Source organism: Aureobasidium pullulans, assembly GCF_000721785.1.
Source record: "Aureobasidium pullulans EXF-150 unplaced genomic scaffold scaffold_3, whole genome shotgun sequence".
Taxonomy (NCBI): Eukaryota; Fungi; Ascomycota; class Dothideomycetes; order Dothideales; family Saccotheciaceae; genus Aureobasidium; species Aureobasidium pullulans.
In genome coordinates this window covers 578,839-596,599 of record NW_021941023.1, presented here as the reverse complement: position 1 = coordinate 596,599, position 17,761 = coordinate 578,839, and the positions used below count along the sequence as shown (strand labels likewise).

Sequence of the window (17,761 nt, the reverse complement as noted above, 5' to 3'; positions counted from 1 at the left end):
CTTCATATGAACTGTTCGACCTGTCTTTTGTGTTTTGTCGTGATCCTAACTAGGCTATTATCTTGAAATGTTTATATTGTGGTTCTTCCTCGGCTGGTCTACCTATTTGCGGAAGGAGACTAGAAAGCAAGGAGAGTTTGATAGAAGTCCGTGATATGCGTATTATCCGAGGTGGCGTTACGATGGAAGTCCGATCGAAACAAAGAACAGACGCACACCCGTACGGGCAGCTGCGATGGCTTTTTCGGACTGCGCTTCGTATTGAACGATGGCTTTCGTATTCCGGCCTTTGTTTTCCGCTTGGCAGATGCCACTTGAGTGCTTCCTCTTTATTTGCTGCACTGTCGAACTCGGGTTTTCGAGTCAACTGTTGATCAAACATAAGCAGAAGGTGACATGTGACAAACATGTACGAGGACTTGGTGTGACACAGGATCCAATGACAGGGCCACTCGCAAAACAAGCATTCAGTAAGCAGCCAAGAGATTCTGAATGTCGTGATATGAGATGCGAAGGATGAAGGATGGATAGGCTTGATCGGGCTTGGGGTCAGATGTGCTGGACCCAGATTGTCGGTGTCGGACCGTCGTACGTGTCTCTTGCGCTGGCAGATTCGGGCCTGATCCAAATGCTGACAAGGGCTGAAAGAAGAACGAGGGCGAATGCATCGTATCTGCCTCAGCCCTAGTGCTGACAGGTGTCTTGGCGGATGGCGGTGGCTGTGTGCGAAAGACAGGTCGTAGACAGTGACGCAGAAGGGGCACACATGTCTTCTGAAGTGGGGCGACTGCAGTATGCGACTCCAAGTTGTTATGCTGGAGTGCTGCAGGAAGCCGGCGGGTAATGCAGACGCTTGATCACGCTGATGTGGCGGTCAAGGACAAGGTTGTTGGCAGGTCATGTGCAAGGAGGGTCTCAAGGGTTGCCGCTGGGGACAGAGGGAAACAGCTGAGGGTTTCGCATACGTTCGCGGTTGCGCTTTGCAGCTTCCGCGTTACGCATCTTCTCCAATCTCATGTTGTAGAAGTGTTTCTGCAGTTGAAAGACACGAGGGCCGTCGTCGAGGCCGGACTTTGTCGTGGATGAGGCATCGGCTTTGTCGGTCAAGGCCTTGATTTTGTCGTCTCTTTCCTTTTCTTCCTGGTCGGACTTCTTGTCGTCCTTTTCCTTGCCTTTGGCGTCCTTGTCCTTGTCCTTGTCTTTTGACTTGTCCTTCTTTTGCTGCTTCTTCTTCATCTTCTCCTCGTATTCCTTCTTGACGGCCTCGATCTCGCGATCCAACTCTTCTTTCTTCTTTCTGTCCGCAATGGCCTTGGCTTCGTCATCGGTGGGCAGGGCGAAGTTGCGATCCTTGAGGTGGGAGGGGCAGATGTAGAAAAAGTCCTTGCTGTCCGGGGTGATCAGGACGCTGGCCGAGGGCTTATAGCAAATCATGCATCCCTTTGCTGCTGTCTCGGCGACTCTGCGATGGTGCCAGATGTTCTCCATTCGTGCGACTGTCGACCGATGGTATTGTCTCAATGCCCGTGTTCAGGAAGATGGAGACGCGAAACATGGAGAGAGCTGTGAGGGAAGTCGCGATGTCGGCCCGCCGATAAGCGCGATAAGGAAGGAGCAACTATGACTGATATGCATGAGGATCAACATCTTTTTTCTCAACCTCTAGAGATACTGTCCCTTACAATCTTTGCTTTATCTGTCTTGTATTGGGTCAATTCATCTCTCTCGTCCCAAATATACCATCACACATCTCTACAAACATGGCAGGTGCACCTAGCAGCGAGAAGCTTTGGGGAGGTCGCTTTACTGGTAAGCTATAGCTTTGTCTCTTTATCAGGAGAAGACAGTCCGATTGACATGTGCCACAGGCGGCCAGGACCCCTTGATGACTGCCTACAATGAGTCCATCTACTACGACCGCGCTTTCTACTCACAAGACATCCGTGGCTCTATCGCATGGGCCCGTGCAAACAAGAACAAGGGTATCCTGAACGACCAAGAGTTCGCCGAGATCGAGAGAGGCCTTAAGGAGGTGGAAGAGGAGTGGAGGTCGGGCAAGTTCACCATCAAGCCCGGCGTCGACGAGGACATCCACACTGCCAATGAGCGTCGTCTGGGTGAGATCATTGGCAAGAACATTGCTGGCAAGCTTCACACTGGCCGTAGCCGAAACGAGCAGGTCGCTGTTGATATGCGCATGTGGCTTCGCGAACAGCTTGAGAACATCGAGTCGTTCCTCGTCGACTTCCTCAAGGTCATCGCCAGCCGTGCCGAGCAAGAGATCGAGCACGTTATGCCTGGTTACACCCATCTTCAGCGCGCACAGCCCATCAGATGGTCACATTGGATGCTCTCGTACGGTCTGGCCTTCGCCAACGACCTTGAGAGACTCCGCGAGGTTAAGCAGCGTGTGAACCGCAGCCCCCTTGGTTGTGGTGCCTTGGCTGGTAACCCCTTCGGCATCGACCGTGATGCCATGGCAAAGGAGCTGGGCTTCGAAACTCTTATCTACAACTCCATGGCCGGTGTTGCCGACCGTGACTTTGTCGTTGAGACCATGCAGTGGGGAAGCATGCTCATGCTTCACTTGAGTCGTTGGGCCGAGGACTTGATCCTCTACTCGAGCGCCGAGTTCAACTTTGTCAGACTCGCAGACGCCTACTCGACCGGTAGTTCGCTCATGCCCCAAAAGAAGAACCCCGACTCGCTAGAACTCATCCGCGGAAAGTCTGGCAGAGCATACGGTCAGATGGCAGGCTTGATGATGACCATCAAGGGCATTCCTTCAACCTACAACAAGGATTTGCAGGAGAGTGTTGAGCCTATGCTCGACCACGTCAAGACTGTCGGCGACAGCATTCAGATTGCGACCGGCGTTCTTTCCACTTTGAACATCCAGCCCGAGAACATGCTGGCCAGCTTGTCACCCGACATGCTTGCAACTGACCTTGCAGACTACCTTGTCCGTAAGGGTGTGCCATTCCGCGAGACCCACCACATCTCTGGCAGAGTGGTCGCCCTCGCCGAGGAGAAGACCACTCCTATGGACAAGCTCTCGTTTGAGCAGCTGAAGGGCGTTGACTCGCGATTCGAGCAGGACATTCTCGAAGTATTCAACTATCAGAAGAGTGTTGAGATGAGAAGCGCTTCAGGTGGTACCAGCAAGAGCTCGGTCTTGGAGCAAATCAAGGTCATCAAGCAGACCATCGAGAAGAAGTAAACTAAAAGCCGTGTAAAGCTGTAGATCTAGTCCAGTATAATTCATTTCATGTATTGTTATGTTAGATGATCACCCAAATTTTAGGAAAGAGCGACCCTGTCCAAAAACGACTCCGCTTTCGTGCCACCTCGCTTCTGTCAACGACACGACAACATGCTTTTTTCGTCTGACTGTCTTTTTGACCGACATCCCACGCAATCATGTCAGGCTCAACACTGGAATTGACTGAAACAGACGAAGCAGGAAATGTCACCGCGACTTACATCCAGACGAGCACCGTCAAGCGGAATGTCACTAGGATAGACAGAATTGTAAACGCTCTTCGCCCCGACACCCCAAAACTGGTCACTCACAATGCTTCCAGATCCCCGAGAACTCTCAAAAACCACTCAAGGCGCTACTCGATGTTTTCCTGCCAGCCGGATATCCTGAATCCGTGACTGAAGACTATTTACCGTATGTTGAATCATCTACCAGGGTCACCCGAATAGCATTGACCGGATGACCGCTACTACAGATATCAAATCTATGTATGTACGCAAACGAATACGACTAGCAATCGGATGCCAGCTCATCCGGCACGTATAGGATTCACTACAAGCATTCTCTAGCTCGATAGCAGGCCTTCTTGCATCGAGAGCAGTGCTCGAAGGTAAGTTTGATAATCCTTGTGGAGCGTATCTCCGTATCGCATGCGAATGCCCCAGGGGACGTCATATTCGCTACACATTTTATTTGTAACGACTGCGCAACGAACAACTGTTAACGGAATGCATACAGGTGTTGGCGTGGGTGATGCTTCGGCATCTGCTACCGGTGCACTCTTGCTTTCCATCTTCCAAGAGTCTATGGGCAGAGTCGCAACGATACTCTTTGCTCATCGCCTCGGTACCTCTTTAGAGCCCGAGTGTAAAATGTACCGGCTGCTGGTTTGCGCTTTACCATCTGAGACCTTTTCGCATGTCCTTACTAATGATGGTTTGGTAGGCTGATATTTTCAACGACGCTGCCATGGTGCTTGATTGCCTTTCCCCTGCTTTTCCGAAACCGATGCGGATTCTGATACTGGCGTCCGGCAGCGTCCTGAGGTCGCTATGCGGCGTTGCTGCCGGGAGTTCCAAGGCCAGTCTGAGTGCTCACTTCGCTCGATGGGGGAATCTGGGAGAGCTCAACGCCGTAAGTTTCGAACCAAAGAGTGATGCTTTTCCAAGCAACAACTTAATCTAATGATGCTAACTTTGGTCGTTCCAATTCTTCTAGAAAGATTCGAGTCAAGAAACCGTAATCTCTTTGGTCGGCATGTTGGTTGGTTGTCTTGTAGTCAAGGTTGTCATTACGCCCTTGGCGACTTGGACGACGTTGCTGCTGCTGCTCACGTTGCATCTTGCGACAAACTACATGGCGGTCAGATCAGTGTGCATGCGTACGCTCAACCGTCAGCGCGCCAACATCGTCTTTGCATGCTTGCATAAGCACAATCGCATCCTGAACCCTAAGGAGGTCTCGGCCAAAGAGAGGGTGTTCGAACGTGATGGCATATTGCGCGATGTGGATGACAATTGCTTGGGCTATGCTAGGATAGGGATCCCCGCTTCTGAGCTGCTGCAGCGCTTGGGAGAGACCGAAAAGCTGACTAAAGCGACTAACCTCCCGGACGGCCGACTACTGCAGCTACTTGATGTGTTTGAGGATGAAGGCTACGTGCTCTATCTGGAACAGCCGTCAGACATGGTCTGCATCTTGTTGAAGAAGGGCAGTGATACGGCGGTTCAGTTGAAGGCCTGGTACCATGCCCTGCTGCTTGCACGGCTAGTCAGACAGGGTTACGAGAGTGAGAAGAAACCCATGGACATGGTTCAATCCACACTTGTGGCTGTGAGGAAGGACTGGGAAAGGGTCCAAGCAAGACTTGGTGAAGCAGGTTGGGACTTGGACACGGCAGCGCTGGAGACAACCTCAGGTTTCCGGGTGTCGATTCGTAGGTGAGACGTAGGGTCCATTCCTCCACAGACATCCACAGACACCTCACAGTCATCATCGGCGATCAGGACAGATAGTGAGATACGAGAAGCTTGTCTGTTGAAGAAGCACGTTCTTTCAAGCGTGCAGACCACGGATCAGTAGTTGTCTCTGAGGCTTTGCGTGTCGGGTGACGAGTCAGTGCGAGATGTATGCCGAACCAATCAAGGACGACAACGTCTGAAAGATCGTCGTCAGAGCACGAGAGCAGTGAGCACGCACGCACAGAGGGAGCGAGCGGACAACGGAAGAGCAAAGTTTCCTTTGGAGTCATACTCCGACATGCGAAGAGAAGTTAAGCTTAGAGGCAGGCGTTTGATGCTCATGCCATGGAACCTCTGCAAGCCTCCCTCTCCCTCTGACTCTGATGTACCAAGGTATCGACCTTCTAACTTCGCGCGGGCGCCTGTCAAAACCTATCGGTCCAAGGCGCAAATTACTTGATATGAAATAAAGGAGAATTACAGAGATAACGGTGCCAGCTGCGAACGAATGTCACGATGCTGCCGGCCGCGCATGCCCGCCCGGGTTTGAAGTCAGCGCAGGCGAGCAATAAGATCGACACTATACGGGCGTAAAAGGGCAGCGGCGGTGATGTAGAGGTTTCTCGTTCAGCAGAAAAAGGACACATACATGGAATAAGAAGTTAGACATCGAGTGAGACAGATGTTGTCGCCATCTTCCGCAGCCGTTGGTTGTAATAATACTGTTACTGGTCGCCACGCTGGGGTCCAATCAACCGGGCTCCGGAGAGAAAAGGTTTCTCTGGTGTGCTGCAGCACTCGGCGGAAACATGCAAACAAGTTCAACAGGCAATCGTTGGTTCCTGCGTTGGCCGAGAAGTCAATATCAACAAAGAATAAATTGTTTGGTGAGAGTGTAAAAAAAATATGTACAAAACTGCTGAGGGCCGACAGAAGCGCCGGACGGGACCAATGACGGAGATGGCTATCCGGCGAGTGGCACAGAAACCTGAACTTCGGCTCTTTGTGCCCTTCTAGAAGACGCTTCGAAACTTGGGATTGTTTCGAGCAGGCTTGACCAATGGCACGCGCTTTGGCAGCCAAAAAAGCCACTCCCAAACACAAGTACGAACAAGATCGACTGTGAGGTGCGCGAACAGGAGAAGACGACAACGGAGACTTGCAGGATGCGTGGAACGATCGACATGATACATGCCCCCTTCTCTCTGTTCAGCACAACGGTAAAGGGTCTCGAGAGTGCTCGAGCTTTGCGATGTGCCAACCGTCCATACAAAAAGGACGGACGGGATGGTGGTGTTACGGGCGTAGGACAGCAGCAGCGACGAGGCTCAGCCCTATTCTAAAGGAACGGCTACCGGAGAAGAGAGAGATTGACGTAGAGAACCACAACAGAGTTCAAACAGCGCGCAGATTGACAGTCATGGGTTGCACTCTGTTTACGACTGCCGTTGGCGGTGAGATGGCCCGGAAAGCGAATTGCGAAAGTAGACGATCGGTGATGCGGCGTCGAATGTCTCATTCTTCAGGTCGGGCACAAAAGGGTCAAACAAACAGAAGATTCGACGGCGTTCGGGGATGAAAGAAGACAGGCCATGAGTGCAGCATGGCGGACAAAGGAATGGATCACTGCGCCAACCCACACAAAAGAAGCGTCAGGCAGGACGAAATCAGCAGCCAATACCCGTGCATGGGGGCGCAAGTTAGTGGATCGCGCCATTCCGGAAGGAGCGTAGTTTGTTCTTACCAGTTTCTAGCGTGGAAGGTGCTGAATCCGTTAGCGCCTGCCAAAGAGGGAGTACCTTCCTCCCGCGCCCTCGTTCTGCAAGAGCGCACCACATCACCTCACACACCCATCCGGCCTCGTCTCGTCCTCCCTCTTTTTTCAATCTCACTCTCGTCCACTCGCTGCAAAACCCCGCCCGCGGCTCGTCGATCACACACCACGCAACTACTTTTCCAATCGTCGTCGACCTTGGTTACTCGCTCTTTCAACTTGCTCCGTTCAAAGACGGACGACCAAAAGCCCTGTCGCTCGCTCTTTCCCCGGACTCACTTTCCAGCTCTCTACTTACGGCCGGCCTACTGGTTTTACTGAAAATCCACGCTATACTTTATCAACTGTCTCTCTTGCCGCTCCACCTGCTACACACAATCTACCCTGCGATATACACCTGCAGCTTCCCGGCACCAGCAAATTCCCCTGTCAAATTCTAGGCCAGCCGTGCGACACGACGTGCATAAGCGTAACCACGACAGCCGACGTCAGACAGGACAAGCAGCAGCGACAGCATTAGCAACAGCGACAACACCTTGCTTCTGGTTCATGTTTCGCTTCTGACCCACAGCAACACAAGACAAGCCAGACACGTGTGGGAGAGATTGACTCTTCCACTCCAATTTCCAAGCTGGCGCCTATATTTGAGCACCAGCGTGCCTCTGCCGGCACCCTGACTACACCCTCTCCCAACAGCGACCCCGCTGCTGGTACCCGCCGCAAGAGCAGCAGCAGCTTCTGGGGTAGCGTGATGAGCTCGCGCAAACCCTCGCATTACCAAACAGACTCTGCTCACTCGGCCAAAATCGCCGTCTACTCATCCACCACCGACTGCGACGCCGACGACGAAGCCACAATGTCGGCTGAAGAGTCATCACAACAAGTCCGCCCCATGAGTGTCCACATGGCCGCCTCGGCTCCCTCATCAGCAGCATCGTCGACACGACCAATGTCGGAAGCCGCACCCTTCTGCCCAAGAAGACCGAACCTTCGTGAGATCCTGGCCAACACCGCACCTGCACCATGGACGCTCGCTGCCTTCATGGCATACCTCTCCAACAATCACTGCCTGGAAACACTGGAGTTCACCATGGACGCTGGCAGATACAAGAAGCACTACCACAGAATGATGAACAAGGCTCCCGTTCCCGGACAACCGACGGAAACTGACGCCAACTATGTGAAGGAGTTGTGGGACCGCCTGATGGAGGCCTACATCCAGCCCAACGGCTCGCGTGAGGTCAACCTCCCATCGCAGGTCCGCGATCCTATTCTAGAGCACAAGCCCGAAAACAGACTCCCACCGGCACCTACAATTCTTGAGCCTGCTGTCTCCAAGACTTACGAGTTGATGGAGGAGTCTGTCCTAGTTCCTTTCCTCAACAGCGTCTATCCTCAATCTCCTACTCCTGTTAGCCCTTACTACCCCAGCAACTCGAACAACTCGAACGAGAGCATGACTCCCGTCGAGGAAAAGTCACGCTTCGGTCGTCGCAGTCGTCACTCTTCGAGAGGTAGCCCCCCTCCTCTCAGTGCCAGCTCTGCCGAGTTCTCGGCTGCTTCATATTCACCCCCTTCTCTTAACAACCGCAAATCTGCCCCTTCCGCTCTCACTACTGCCCTTTCTCGTCACCGCTTCTCTCAAAAGCTCAGCCCCACAAGCTCGGCTCCTTCGCACTCTCTGTCGGCGGCGCTCAGCACTGCAAGCAGTGCATCTGACGCCATCTACTCTGGTCCTGGTCTGACCGACGACTCTGGTAGCAGCGGTTCGCCGATTAACGACTGCCCCATGACGCCGCCAGTCACACCACCCATGAGCGACATCAGTGGCAGCCCGAAAACCAACAGAGATAGCGGTGCCTGGAAGAAGCTAGGCCGATTGAGCGGCTGGAAGCCGTCACGGAAGAGAGGCCAGCCAGGCTTCGATCTTCACACTACATGAGCACAATTGGGAGGACATCTCTTATGAACCAGAGTCCGTCCCGATCACAGTCATTCTTATGTCACGCAGCGAGTGCATCAAAATCTTTACAATCATGGTTAGGCGTCGGGGAGTTTTTAGAAACGACAGAGCATGTGCTCTTATGATGGGTCATCTGGCATTTCTAGCAAAATGGGTTTTGTTTATTTTTTCGACGATGAGACGATGGGCATTGGGAGCAAAGGCTGCTTTCCAGACCGCCGTGGGTCTTGTACGAAGGTGATGGCCGATGGCTATCATCATTCTGGATTATTTACTTTGCGAACATGCCGAGCTCGACCTTACGAGGCAGCCGCTGAATTGTAACAACATTTTCACCTCCTTCAATATGCATGTTCCTTTCCACTACTGTGAGTTTTAGTGTGAGTGTTGTCTAGAACCTGTTGACGGTGTTGAGGCGCTGCAAGCGGCTAGCTGGCGTGACGCAAGTACCGCCGCACCAGTTGGACGCCATGTGTCGGGCATGATCTCGCGGCAGGCCAAGTGGTACAAGTAACACAACAGCTTGCAGCCCAAGCACCGAGGATGAAAATGCACTAAACCGCCGTGTACGTTGTATGCGTTCCCGACATGAGGGTGAGGCTGGGTGAGCAGGCTCGATATGCAAGTGCGGCTCGGGCTGCACCTGCTCGGGTCGAGTGGTGATGGAGGTGGGAAGATCTAGCAGGCTAATGACATCACGTTTCGGACATGGGTGCTCGAGATTGTGTATGCAATGAAGACGTGCAAGACGAGCCCTGATAGGGAAGACGCGCATGGGACGTCAAGGAAGAAGAAAGTCTTCTGCCCACTCTACTGACCATCATGTCAAGCGCTAATATTACCTGCCCAACGCCATAATGTCGCAGGACACAGGAGTGTATGAACTGCCAGGCGACCTTCCGCCAGTCATCGAATTACCAGGTGAATATCTACCCGCAGAATTACCTGGTGATGATGCTTCACCAAACGAGTTGCATGATGGAAGGCCATCTGCTGAGTTGATGCCAACGCCCTACTCGACCGACTTGCTGCCAACACCCTACTCAGCTTTCTCGGCCCTCTCGTCGCATCCATCGCTGAAGCCTTCTCCACTGAATTTTTCACGGCCACGTCCAGTACAGGCCAACTCGTACAATTTTGGCAGCCAGGCTGGACCCATTCCTGAATATGACCCGAACAATCGCCCAACACTCTCCGAGTCTCCGCACACTCACGATGGTCAAAGGAGCGAAGAGGAGAATGTAGACGAGGAAGAGGACAACGATGATGGCATTAGAACACCAGCTGCAGATGACAGAACATTCACTAGTCTGAGTCAGGAAGACGTACCAAGAGACAGCATAGATGGAGCAAGCATAGGTGGAGCCAGCATCGACGATGCAATACCACCTCCCATCAGGACGTATGCAGACTTGAGGGATATGGACATGCCAAGAGACAGCTTAGATGGTGCCAGTATTGATGAAGCTCTGCCTCCTCCGATACAGACACCTAAAGGCTTCAAGAGCTTCAGTCACGATTTCAGCACACTGAACATCTCAAGAGGCGACAGCATATATGAAGACTTCCCCACACCTCCTGGCATCAAGTCACCGAAGGATCAGTTTCGAAAGGACTCACAGGCTCTGCCCGACATTAGAGAGAACCATGATGCCACGCCTTCATCCCTTGGACAAAACAACCATCCTCTTGCTCGCATGAACACCGTGAGTTCAATAGCGAGCAGTTTCGACGAGGCCGCACCACCTCCCGTATCGACACGGCGATATCCTTTGTCACACATGGACACAGAAAGCTCAAGAGGCACAAAGAGTTCAAATCAGACAAAGACATCCAGGGTGGACAGCGTCGTGGATTCATCCGTCGGCGTTCCACCGAGAAGCACTGCTCGTAAGGAGACACGAACCGAACCTCGGGCTCCAAAAGTGCTCATCTACAAACCGTATTTGGACTACGCATCTAGCGAAAGATCGGCTTCCTTGCGCACTGACACAACGCAAGAAGAGAGCATCCCAAGTTCAGGAGCACAAGACAGCCGAAGGCACAGTGTAGCAGAAAGCGAGTCTAGCTCGGTATCTGATTTTGCCTTTGACGGCCGACTTGGCTGGAACCCACGCGGCAACACTGTCCCTGACAAGGATGCAAAACGTCAGCAGAGGTGGTCAGCACCTCTCACGAACCCGCTGAAGAAGGTGACATCCAGACCCAAAGGCAAGGAAAAGCAACAGACAACACTACCAACCATGCAAGAGCAGCCATCACGACAAGGCTCAAACGCAAGCTCCGGACCAGCACTTTCACCAGCAACCAGCAGAGGATCTACAGGCACACAGAGCAGCGCTTCAAGCAGACCGCCTACCATCCCCGCTCGCATTCCTCGCATCATCAAACGCACATCGATAGATCAGATGTCCCAGCATGTTAATCCATGGCAAGGGGAAACCATGAGTGATCGTGGTAGCGAGTCAAGCAATGAGTGGACAAGCAGTGAAGTCGATACTTCTGGTTTAAGCGTGGAGAAGATACACAAGCTTAAGAAGAAGGGCATAAATCCTGCTCTGTATGTCGAGATGCAGAATGCGCGTAAGGGCAAGTCCAAATGGATCAGTCCTTTGCAGGGTAATTCGTTCATCTCCTGATCGTATTCATCTCTTCCTTACCATCAACACCACCATATCTCTTACCCACCAACCCAGTCCCGGTATACTGGACACGGATGCTAATTCCGTCGGCGCCCTCCGTATCGCACTCGCATTTAAGCATGCTTCTATTACACACGATTCAAGCACAAACGACTCCAGTCACTCCACAAGGCGTCCTCCATACCATGGATCCCCTTCAAAAAGCCTTACAACGTGATGATAGCGTGGCACCGCATGGCACCCAAATAACCATATTCCATCGCATCCGTCGGATAAAATGACTCGACCTCTCCTTCCACGACTATTCCCCGACCGTTATGCCAAGATCTACGAAAAGTCCCCTGCTGTACCGTAGTTTCTGCCCGGGCAGAGGGACAGAGAGCAATTCAATGGTATGGTATGGCACGCCGTTGTGGACAGTATCTGGAGGTTAAAATCTTGGATCTATGGAATTTCCAACTGTTTTTCGGCTGCAACGGTTTTCTATCCGATTTTTGTTTCGCGGGAAGCTGATCGGTTCTTCGGTTTCGCGATAAAGAGGCAATCTGGATCTCTGTTCATTGATGATGACGGAAGGCAGAATAGCAGATAAGCGAAAATGTAATACCCTGATGGAAATGGTATTTGAAAGATGTGGCTGATTTGATGTTTATGGTATGTGGCTTGAGGAAGAAGCGAAAGGTGTTCACCACTCCTTCCTTGTATTACCATTGGCCGAGGACTATAGGAACACTTGATTGGGTATTTCTTGCTTATAGATGAATGACGTGTTAATAAATAATCTTCCTACTCAAATACCCCCAAACTCTGGGTAGGATTCCATGTGATTGATATTCTTGGGTAGGAATGGCAAGGGAAGGATGCACCCGCTGGAAGGATTGTTTGTCTTTCCATTTTGCCATGTTGCAGTGTCTGACATTTGTAGATCTTTCCCATCATAGATTTCAGGGTAAAAAAACGCATGGCATATCTCGGTGTGAAATTTCAAATGCCCATCAATGTCTCTTCTTCTGGGCAATGGTGGTTCCCAAGACTTCGATCGAGTGCGGACGAGTCGCCGGCACAGAAAAACGCTGGTGGTGAGTCTTTTCCATTTACTGTATTTGTTTACTGCATTGCGGTTTATGGGTAGGGCGAAACACGTTGACGATAAGAGGTTGCTCTGTTCGTGACATGCGTTTGTACAGTCATTTGAAAGCTGAACCAGAGACATGGGGGTGTTCAGGAAGCGAAATATTGCAATCATCAACCATGGAAAGAGCATACAACGATGAGAGATCAAGCAGAGAAAGGAAAGTGGCAAACAAATTGACCATGCATGAGCAAGATATCAACGTCGTCGATGAATTGGCGGTAGATCAGCAATACAGGTGTGAGTGGCGGGACACAGGACGAGGCCATCAAGCCGTCTCTCTTTGTGTTGCATGAGGCACCTACAATGCTTTGTATGCCTTTCATTGCCAGACTGTCGTCGTAAGCTCTAATGTATCGCTGGTCTTTGTCTCCTGTGTGTGTGTTCTTCGCGAAGCAGACGCGTAGAAAAGAGGATGTCGCAATGGACCTGGCTTGCCAAGCGCAACCCACAACACCTGCCTCGCGCAACCTGCATTTCCTTCATGTTGTTTGTCAAAAGAAGTTTCTCGTACACAAGGCGAGATGTGAAGAAAAGTGTCTAGCTCGCTGTTTGTTCAATTGCCTACCGAGAGTGCAGTACGAAGATAGGATAGCCTGTGACTCTTGCGGTCTCGTCTTGAGTGAGGTTTTGAACCACGAAAATCACGTTCATATCTTCAGGCCTGGACAGGGTAAGCTTGTCGTCGAATCTGAGTGTATTTCCAGCGCACACTCCTCATCGACGTTACGGTTCTGGTCAAGAAGAAGAAGAAGGCACACTCAGCCTTATCACACTTGATGACACGGCACTGCGGCATTTTCATAACTTGCAGGATTGTGCCTCTTCTTCCGCTACAACCAATCACGTATCATGAATCCTTTGTCTTCTCCTCCTCTGACCGATGAAAAAAGCAGAAAGTGTTATGGCAAAGGCTAAGTATACTCTGTCGGCACGTTGCAGACGCAATGTACGCAGGCTCTAGATTGCAAGCTTCGGTAAGCAGCCACAACATATCTTAGCCTGACCACGCTTAGCTTCAGAAGGATCTTGTGTGGTAACGCGGCTGCTTAAGTCGTTCTCATCTCCTCTCAGCACTTTCTCACACTTGATGTTAAATCGGACGGCTTCAAACTTCCACACAACGGCATCATGAATGCAGAGAGTACTCCCAAATATGTGGTCATAGAAGAGGCAGAAAAGTACGTTATGGAAGCAGAGAATCACAAATACTTCGTCATGGTTAGGTCTTCTCTCGAATTACCAGAGGCAGCCCACATCTCGACAGGCCATGACTATAGCCCTGACCCTTATCCTCACCTCGATCTACGACCTGCAACTCTGCTGGAAGCACAAAAGAGAAGGAACAGGCAAACGTGTATGATAGTGGGATTTTCACTTCTAGGTGCATTTGTGGTGCTGGCAGTTGTGCTTGGGGCGGTGCTTGGTTTGAATCATCATTCGAAACACTCATCGTAAGTTCCAATTTGTGCATGCTGGATCGAATTCGCTAACTTAGCAAGCTCGACAGTGAAAGCCGATAAGCTCTGAACACGAGCAGCACTACATCACTACTGTTCGAACATTTGTATCTGACCTTATTGGCTACTTCAAATGGCATTGGTGCGAACAAGCCTCCATTGTGTTTTTGGCATCAGGATGGGTGCATCTCAGAGGCTCTTCGAGATATGAACAAGTCATGGCCAAAGTTGCAGAAGAACGAGTGGCTCGTCAATCTCAGACTATCTGCATTGTCTTTAGATGGGAATGTTTCTGTTATAATTGATGAACTGAATATAGTTATATCGATAACAGAAAATATGAGATGTTGACTATGGCCAACGTGGACAACTGCTGCAAGGGCCTTCCTTTCTAATACAAAATCGCACCCAGAAGTCTAGACGCCAACGCCATTTACCAACTCGATTGCCTCTCATCTCATAGCAGCCCGTTCGGCTAGTATAGTTGCGTTCTGCAGCTTCAATTCCTTCTTACGCACTTCTATTCGTTTGTTCTTGATATCGTCCTTCGCAGCCGGACCGGCCAATGCCCCACCGACCATTCCACCGACGGTAGTACCGACGGGCCCAAGGACTGATCCGAAGATCATACCAGCGGCAGCTCCGCCACCACCAGCAGCAGCGGCACCGATGTACATCCTAGCCTTGTCCCCATCCTTCAACGTGGGTGTAGCACGCGGACTCTCGAGAACGCCAACATCGAAAACGTGTTGCTCCCATTCGTCACCACCAGTTAGGTACACGAACGGTTGTTGATTCCTGCCCCTTTCGCCAAAGATCTTGAAAGGCTCGAGCTGGGTGGGAAGGTCCATTTGATCAGGAACGACGTAGACGTGTGCGGTAGGGACCAAAATGTAGAAGACAGGGGTCGGACCGACAACCTCTCTGAATTTGAGAAGGATGGCAGCCATGGTTGCTATATTGTCGAAGATGCCGCAGAGACCAGGCAGGGGGTCTTTACTAAGCTTAGCTTCGAATTCGGAATGCCAGTTGTTGCCGGGATGGAACACGAAAAAGTACCCCTGACCTGTCGTAGCATTCATCTCCTTCATGCGGCGCTCTGACACACAGTAAACGTGCTGAGAGAGCTTTTCAGGCTCGTCCAGATTGACTCCAATGTTGACGGCCTGGTCAATGTGCTTGACATTATTGGCGATTTCTTCTCCAAGCTGGGCAAGGCGAGCCTTGGATCTAGCTTCATCCCAGGTCTGGTAGGCAGTGCAAGATGCAGAGATAATGGTCGACATTTCCCAGCAATATTTGACGGTACTGATGCAGGTATCTGCCGTACCAAGTGTATCTCTCATTGTTGTCATCGTGCTCGATGCTTCGTTGAATTTTGCACGGATATCGTCTTGAAAGAAGGAACTGGCTTCGTGTGCAGCGCCACGGCCACCAGCTTCTGACATTGTGCTGAGAAGGCCGCCCATGGTGGGATTATAAGAGGAGTATATGAGATGAACGGGCTCTTGCTGAACAACGAGCAATCCCACAAACCTGTTATAAACACACGCAAGCGCTTCGCAGAAAGACCCGAGGCCGTAATGAAGACATGATTGACATCACAGCGTGTGGTCACCTTGTTTGTCTGACGCAATCATGTCGACAGTATAAGCCTGGCTATCGGAGATTGTGATAGAAGTCTCTTCTATTGATAGAGTAGACCGAAAGGATCCCGAAGCCTTTTATTGTTTCAGCCTCGGGTACATGAATGCTTCATATGCATACCGACAGGGGCAAAGCCAATCAATCATCTTTCGAGATCTCCGCTCCAAACGGCGATGCATGCGGATGCCTTCCCCGGTGGACAGCCACGTGAAGGCGCATTGGACTTTCCAGAACCAGCGTCCACAAATCTGAATTGTGGCAGCTGAAAGCTGAGAACTGTGACGAGTCCTTTCCAAAACCAGGCTTTTGATTCGTGTTTCTTTCGGATATGCGAGCATGACGCTCAATCAAGTCCGGGCCGGGTTGAGTCGATTGAGTACGTGAATCTGTCAAGTCCTCGTCCGTACACGTTTAAGACGGCATATCTCGAGCCTTGTCTACGATCCTAGCCATCAACAATCCCCAGAGATCCTCAACAGGATGTCGTGTTCAAGATCATACCTTTACTGCTTCCTCGCACTGTGTGCCCTGGTCGTCTACGCATCTGGTGCGGAGCCTACCTTGAGAGGTATGTCAATCGTTCACGCTATAGTCAACATACCTTGGCTGATTCACAACTAGCTGCTTCGGAGGCAAACACCACCGAAGGAACCCTACCAGCAAAAGAGCCAGTTCACGTATCGCCGTTAAACGCAGTGCTGTGCCTCGTCGTCCTCGGTATTAATGCTGCCACGCAAAGATCAGGAGCCGATCATTTCGCAAACCAACATCTTTCACCAGCTCGCACCTCTCCATTCATATGTCTGGCAGACATACTTGTCACCATAATCTGGCTCGTTTACGGCGTGTGCTATAAAAAGATGAGCATCAAAGCCTCGGCGAAGATGCTTTTCAAGGACTTTGACTTCTCAGAAGAAGAGGATACACTCGGAGTAGGCAACCGTTGGTCTTGGTCTATCATTTTTGTGGTGTTGTTTGCAGTTGGAGTCTTACTAGAGGCGATAAAGCTATTCACCTTTGCGGCAACAGGAACCGCGCCGTGGTTGCAGACATTTACCGCTGCCATGTTCTTTGCTGCGTACGTCGTACGCATATCTGTCAACACGATCAGCTGGCTTTGCACCGATTCAAAAACCATCGAAAATCTAAAGGCAACCAAAGCAGATCGAAAGATGCTCTTCAACATCGCAGACCTGCTGTACAACATCGCTTACTCGGCACAATTTCGTTTCTGGATCGCGACCTTCGGAAACCTCGAATATTTCGCCAGACCAAACAAGAAGGTTGTGCCCACCTTGCTCGCCATCGTTGTCGTCCCTGCCTTGGCTTCTTATTTCTTTCCAAAGGAGAAGAAATCTCAGGGGGTGCAACCAGTCGAAGAGCAAACATCGCAATCTACACCAACTGGAACACAGAAGCCAGAGATCTATGGCGGAAGTTGGTCTCTAAAGAACTGGGAAAAGGACGACCAGAACAGAGCATTCCTTGTCTTATTCGTGGTTATGATCAGTGTCCCTCTCGATGCCGCATGGAGAATACTTTTTATTCCCTTGGCTTCGCTTGCCGTCGTTGTTGGACACTTGTCTCTTGTGTCTCTCATATGCCAGATCGTTCGCAAAGTCAAGAAACGCAACAGTGTCGCGAGCAAGACAAAAGCAAGCGACAATATATCAGAGGCATCAGTACCGGTGGATGGAGATTCACAGGCGATTGAAAAACAACTCCGTGAGAGATGGTCCCCTCTTTTGAGAGCGAAAGACCCAGAGTGGAGAAATGTTGTCAGCTCGGCCTCTGCGGTGGCTAACTTCAGCTTCGTCTGCATGTACTACTTTGGAATATACGACGCTTCGAAGACCGTGAAGCCAGGTTGGTTAGAAAAGTTCTGAACGCCGAGGATTCTTCGTGTCTACCGAACATGAC

General features: G+C 51.1%; 8 protein-coding genes across 8 annotated transcripts; 5 read left to right on the top strand and 3 right to left on the bottom strand.

Moving 5' to 3' along the window:
* Positions 1–571: 571 nt before the first annotated feature.
* M438DRAFT_342745 (DUF1742-domain-containing protein) lies at positions 572–1,528 on the bottom strand. Its single transcript, XM_029904828.1, has one exon. It carries the CDS (start codon positions 1,486–1,488, stop codon positions 916–918), a length of 573 nt encoding a protein of 190 aa, XP_029763787.1. The 5' UTR covers positions 1,489–1,528; the 3' UTR covers positions 572–915.
* A 128-nt stretch (positions 1,529–1,656) lies between these two features.
* M438DRAFT_290305 (argininosuccinate lyase) lies at positions 1,657–3,325 on the top strand. The gene is made up of 2 exons (XM_029901708.1): positions 1,657–1,809; positions 1,869–3,325. The coding sequence occupies exons 1-2, from the start codon at positions 1,761–1,763 to the stop codon at positions 3,218–3,220; spliced, it is 1,401 nt and encodes a 466-aa protein (XP_029763786.1). The 5' UTR covers positions 1,657–1,760; the 3' UTR covers positions 3,221–3,325.
* Positions 3,326–3,403: 78 nt separating this feature from the next.
* On the top strand, positions 3,404–5,559 carry M438DRAFT_312328 (DUF647-domain-containing protein). The gene is made up of 7 exons (XM_029902511.1): positions 3,404–3,531; positions 3,585–3,680; positions 3,742–3,750; positions 3,809–3,872; positions 4,001–4,149; positions 4,208–4,415; positions 4,485–5,559. The coding sequence occupies exons 1-7, from the start codon at positions 3,421–3,423 to the stop codon at positions 5,204–5,206; spliced, it is 1,359 nt and encodes a 452-aa protein (XP_029763785.1). The 5' UTR covers positions 3,404–3,420; the 3' UTR covers positions 5,207–5,559.
* A 2,387-nt stretch (positions 5,560–7,946) lies between these two features.
* M438DRAFT_266402 (regulator of G protein signaling superfamily) lies at positions 7,947–8,426 on the top strand (the record flags this gene model as incomplete). Its single annotated transcript, XM_029900104.1, has 1 exon — positions 7,947–8,426. A coding segment is annotated over one exon (480 nt), but the record flags the coding sequence as incomplete, so codon positions are not given.
* Positions 8,427–9,817: 1,391 nt separating this feature from the next.
* On the top strand, positions 9,818–11,599 carry M438DRAFT_267156 (uncharacterized protein; the record flags this gene model as incomplete). The annotated part of the gene is made up of 1 exon (XM_029900160.1): positions 9,818–11,599. One exon carries the CDS (start codon positions 9,818–9,820, stop codon positions 11,597–11,599), a length of 1,782 nt encoding a protein of 593 aa, XP_029763783.1.
* A 694-nt stretch (positions 11,600–12,293) lies between these two features.
* On the bottom strand, positions 12,294–13,110 carry M438DRAFT_128631 (uncharacterized protein). Its single transcript, XM_029898806.1, has one exon. The coding sequence runs from the start codon at positions 12,864–12,866 to the stop codon at positions 12,393–12,395; it is 474 nt and encodes a 157-aa protein (XP_029763782.1). The 5' UTR covers positions 12,867–13,110; the 3' UTR covers positions 12,294–12,392.
* A 1,448-nt stretch (positions 13,111–14,558) lies between these two features.
* On the bottom strand, positions 14,559–16,079 carry M438DRAFT_342734 (uncharacterized protein). The gene has a single exon (XM_029904827.1). It carries the CDS (start codon positions 15,661–15,663, stop codon positions 14,647–14,649), a length of 1,017 nt encoding a protein of 338 aa, XP_029763781.1. The 5' UTR covers positions 15,664–16,079; the 3' UTR covers positions 14,559–14,646.
* A 242-nt stretch (positions 16,080–16,321) lies between these two features.
* Positions 16,322–17,727, top strand: M438DRAFT_332092 (uncharacterized protein; the record flags this gene model as incomplete). The annotated part of the gene is made up of 2 exons (XM_029903462.1): positions 16,322–16,409; positions 16,463–17,727. 2 exons carry the CDS (start codon positions 16,322–16,324, stop codon positions 17,725–17,727), a joined length of 1,353 nt encoding a protein of 450 aa, XP_029763780.1.
* Between the last annotated feature and the right edge of the window lie 34 nt (positions 17,728–17,761).

Excerpts from the sequence above, each read along its gene's own strand:
- M438DRAFT_342745 (XM_029904828.1), bottom strand. The coding sequence starts at position 1,488 with ATGGAGAACATCTGGCACCATCGCAGAGTCGCCGAGACAGCAGCAAAG.
- M438DRAFT_290305 (XM_029901708.1), top strand. The coding sequence starts at position 1,761 with ATGGCAGGTGCACCTAGCAGCGAGAAGCTTTGGGGAGGTCGCTTTACT. Across the intron at positions 1,810-1,868 it reads TTGGGGAGGTCGCTTTACTG|GCGGCCAGGACCCCTTGATG; the intron begins GTAAGCTATAGC and ends CATGTGCCACAG.
- M438DRAFT_312328 (XM_029902511.1), top strand. The coding sequence starts at position 3,421 with ATGTCAGGCTCAACACTGGAATTGACTGAAACAGACGAAGCAGGAAAT. Across the intron at positions 3,532-3,584 it reads TCACTAGGATAGACAGAATT|ATCCCCGAGAACTCTCAAAA; the intron begins GTAAACGCTCTT and ends CAATGCTTCCAG. Across the intron at positions 4,150-4,207 it reads GTAAAATGTACCGGCTGCTG|GCTGATATTTTCAACGACGC; the intron begins GTTTGCGCTTTA and ends ATGGTTTGGTAG.
- M438DRAFT_128631 (XM_029898806.1), bottom strand. The coding sequence starts at position 12,866 with ATGCTCTTTCCATGGTTGATGATTGCAATATTTCGCTTCCTGAACACC.
- M438DRAFT_342734 (XM_029904827.1), bottom strand. The coding sequence starts at position 15,663 with ATGGGCGGCCTTCTCAGCACAATGTCAGAAGCTGGTGGCCGTGGCGCT.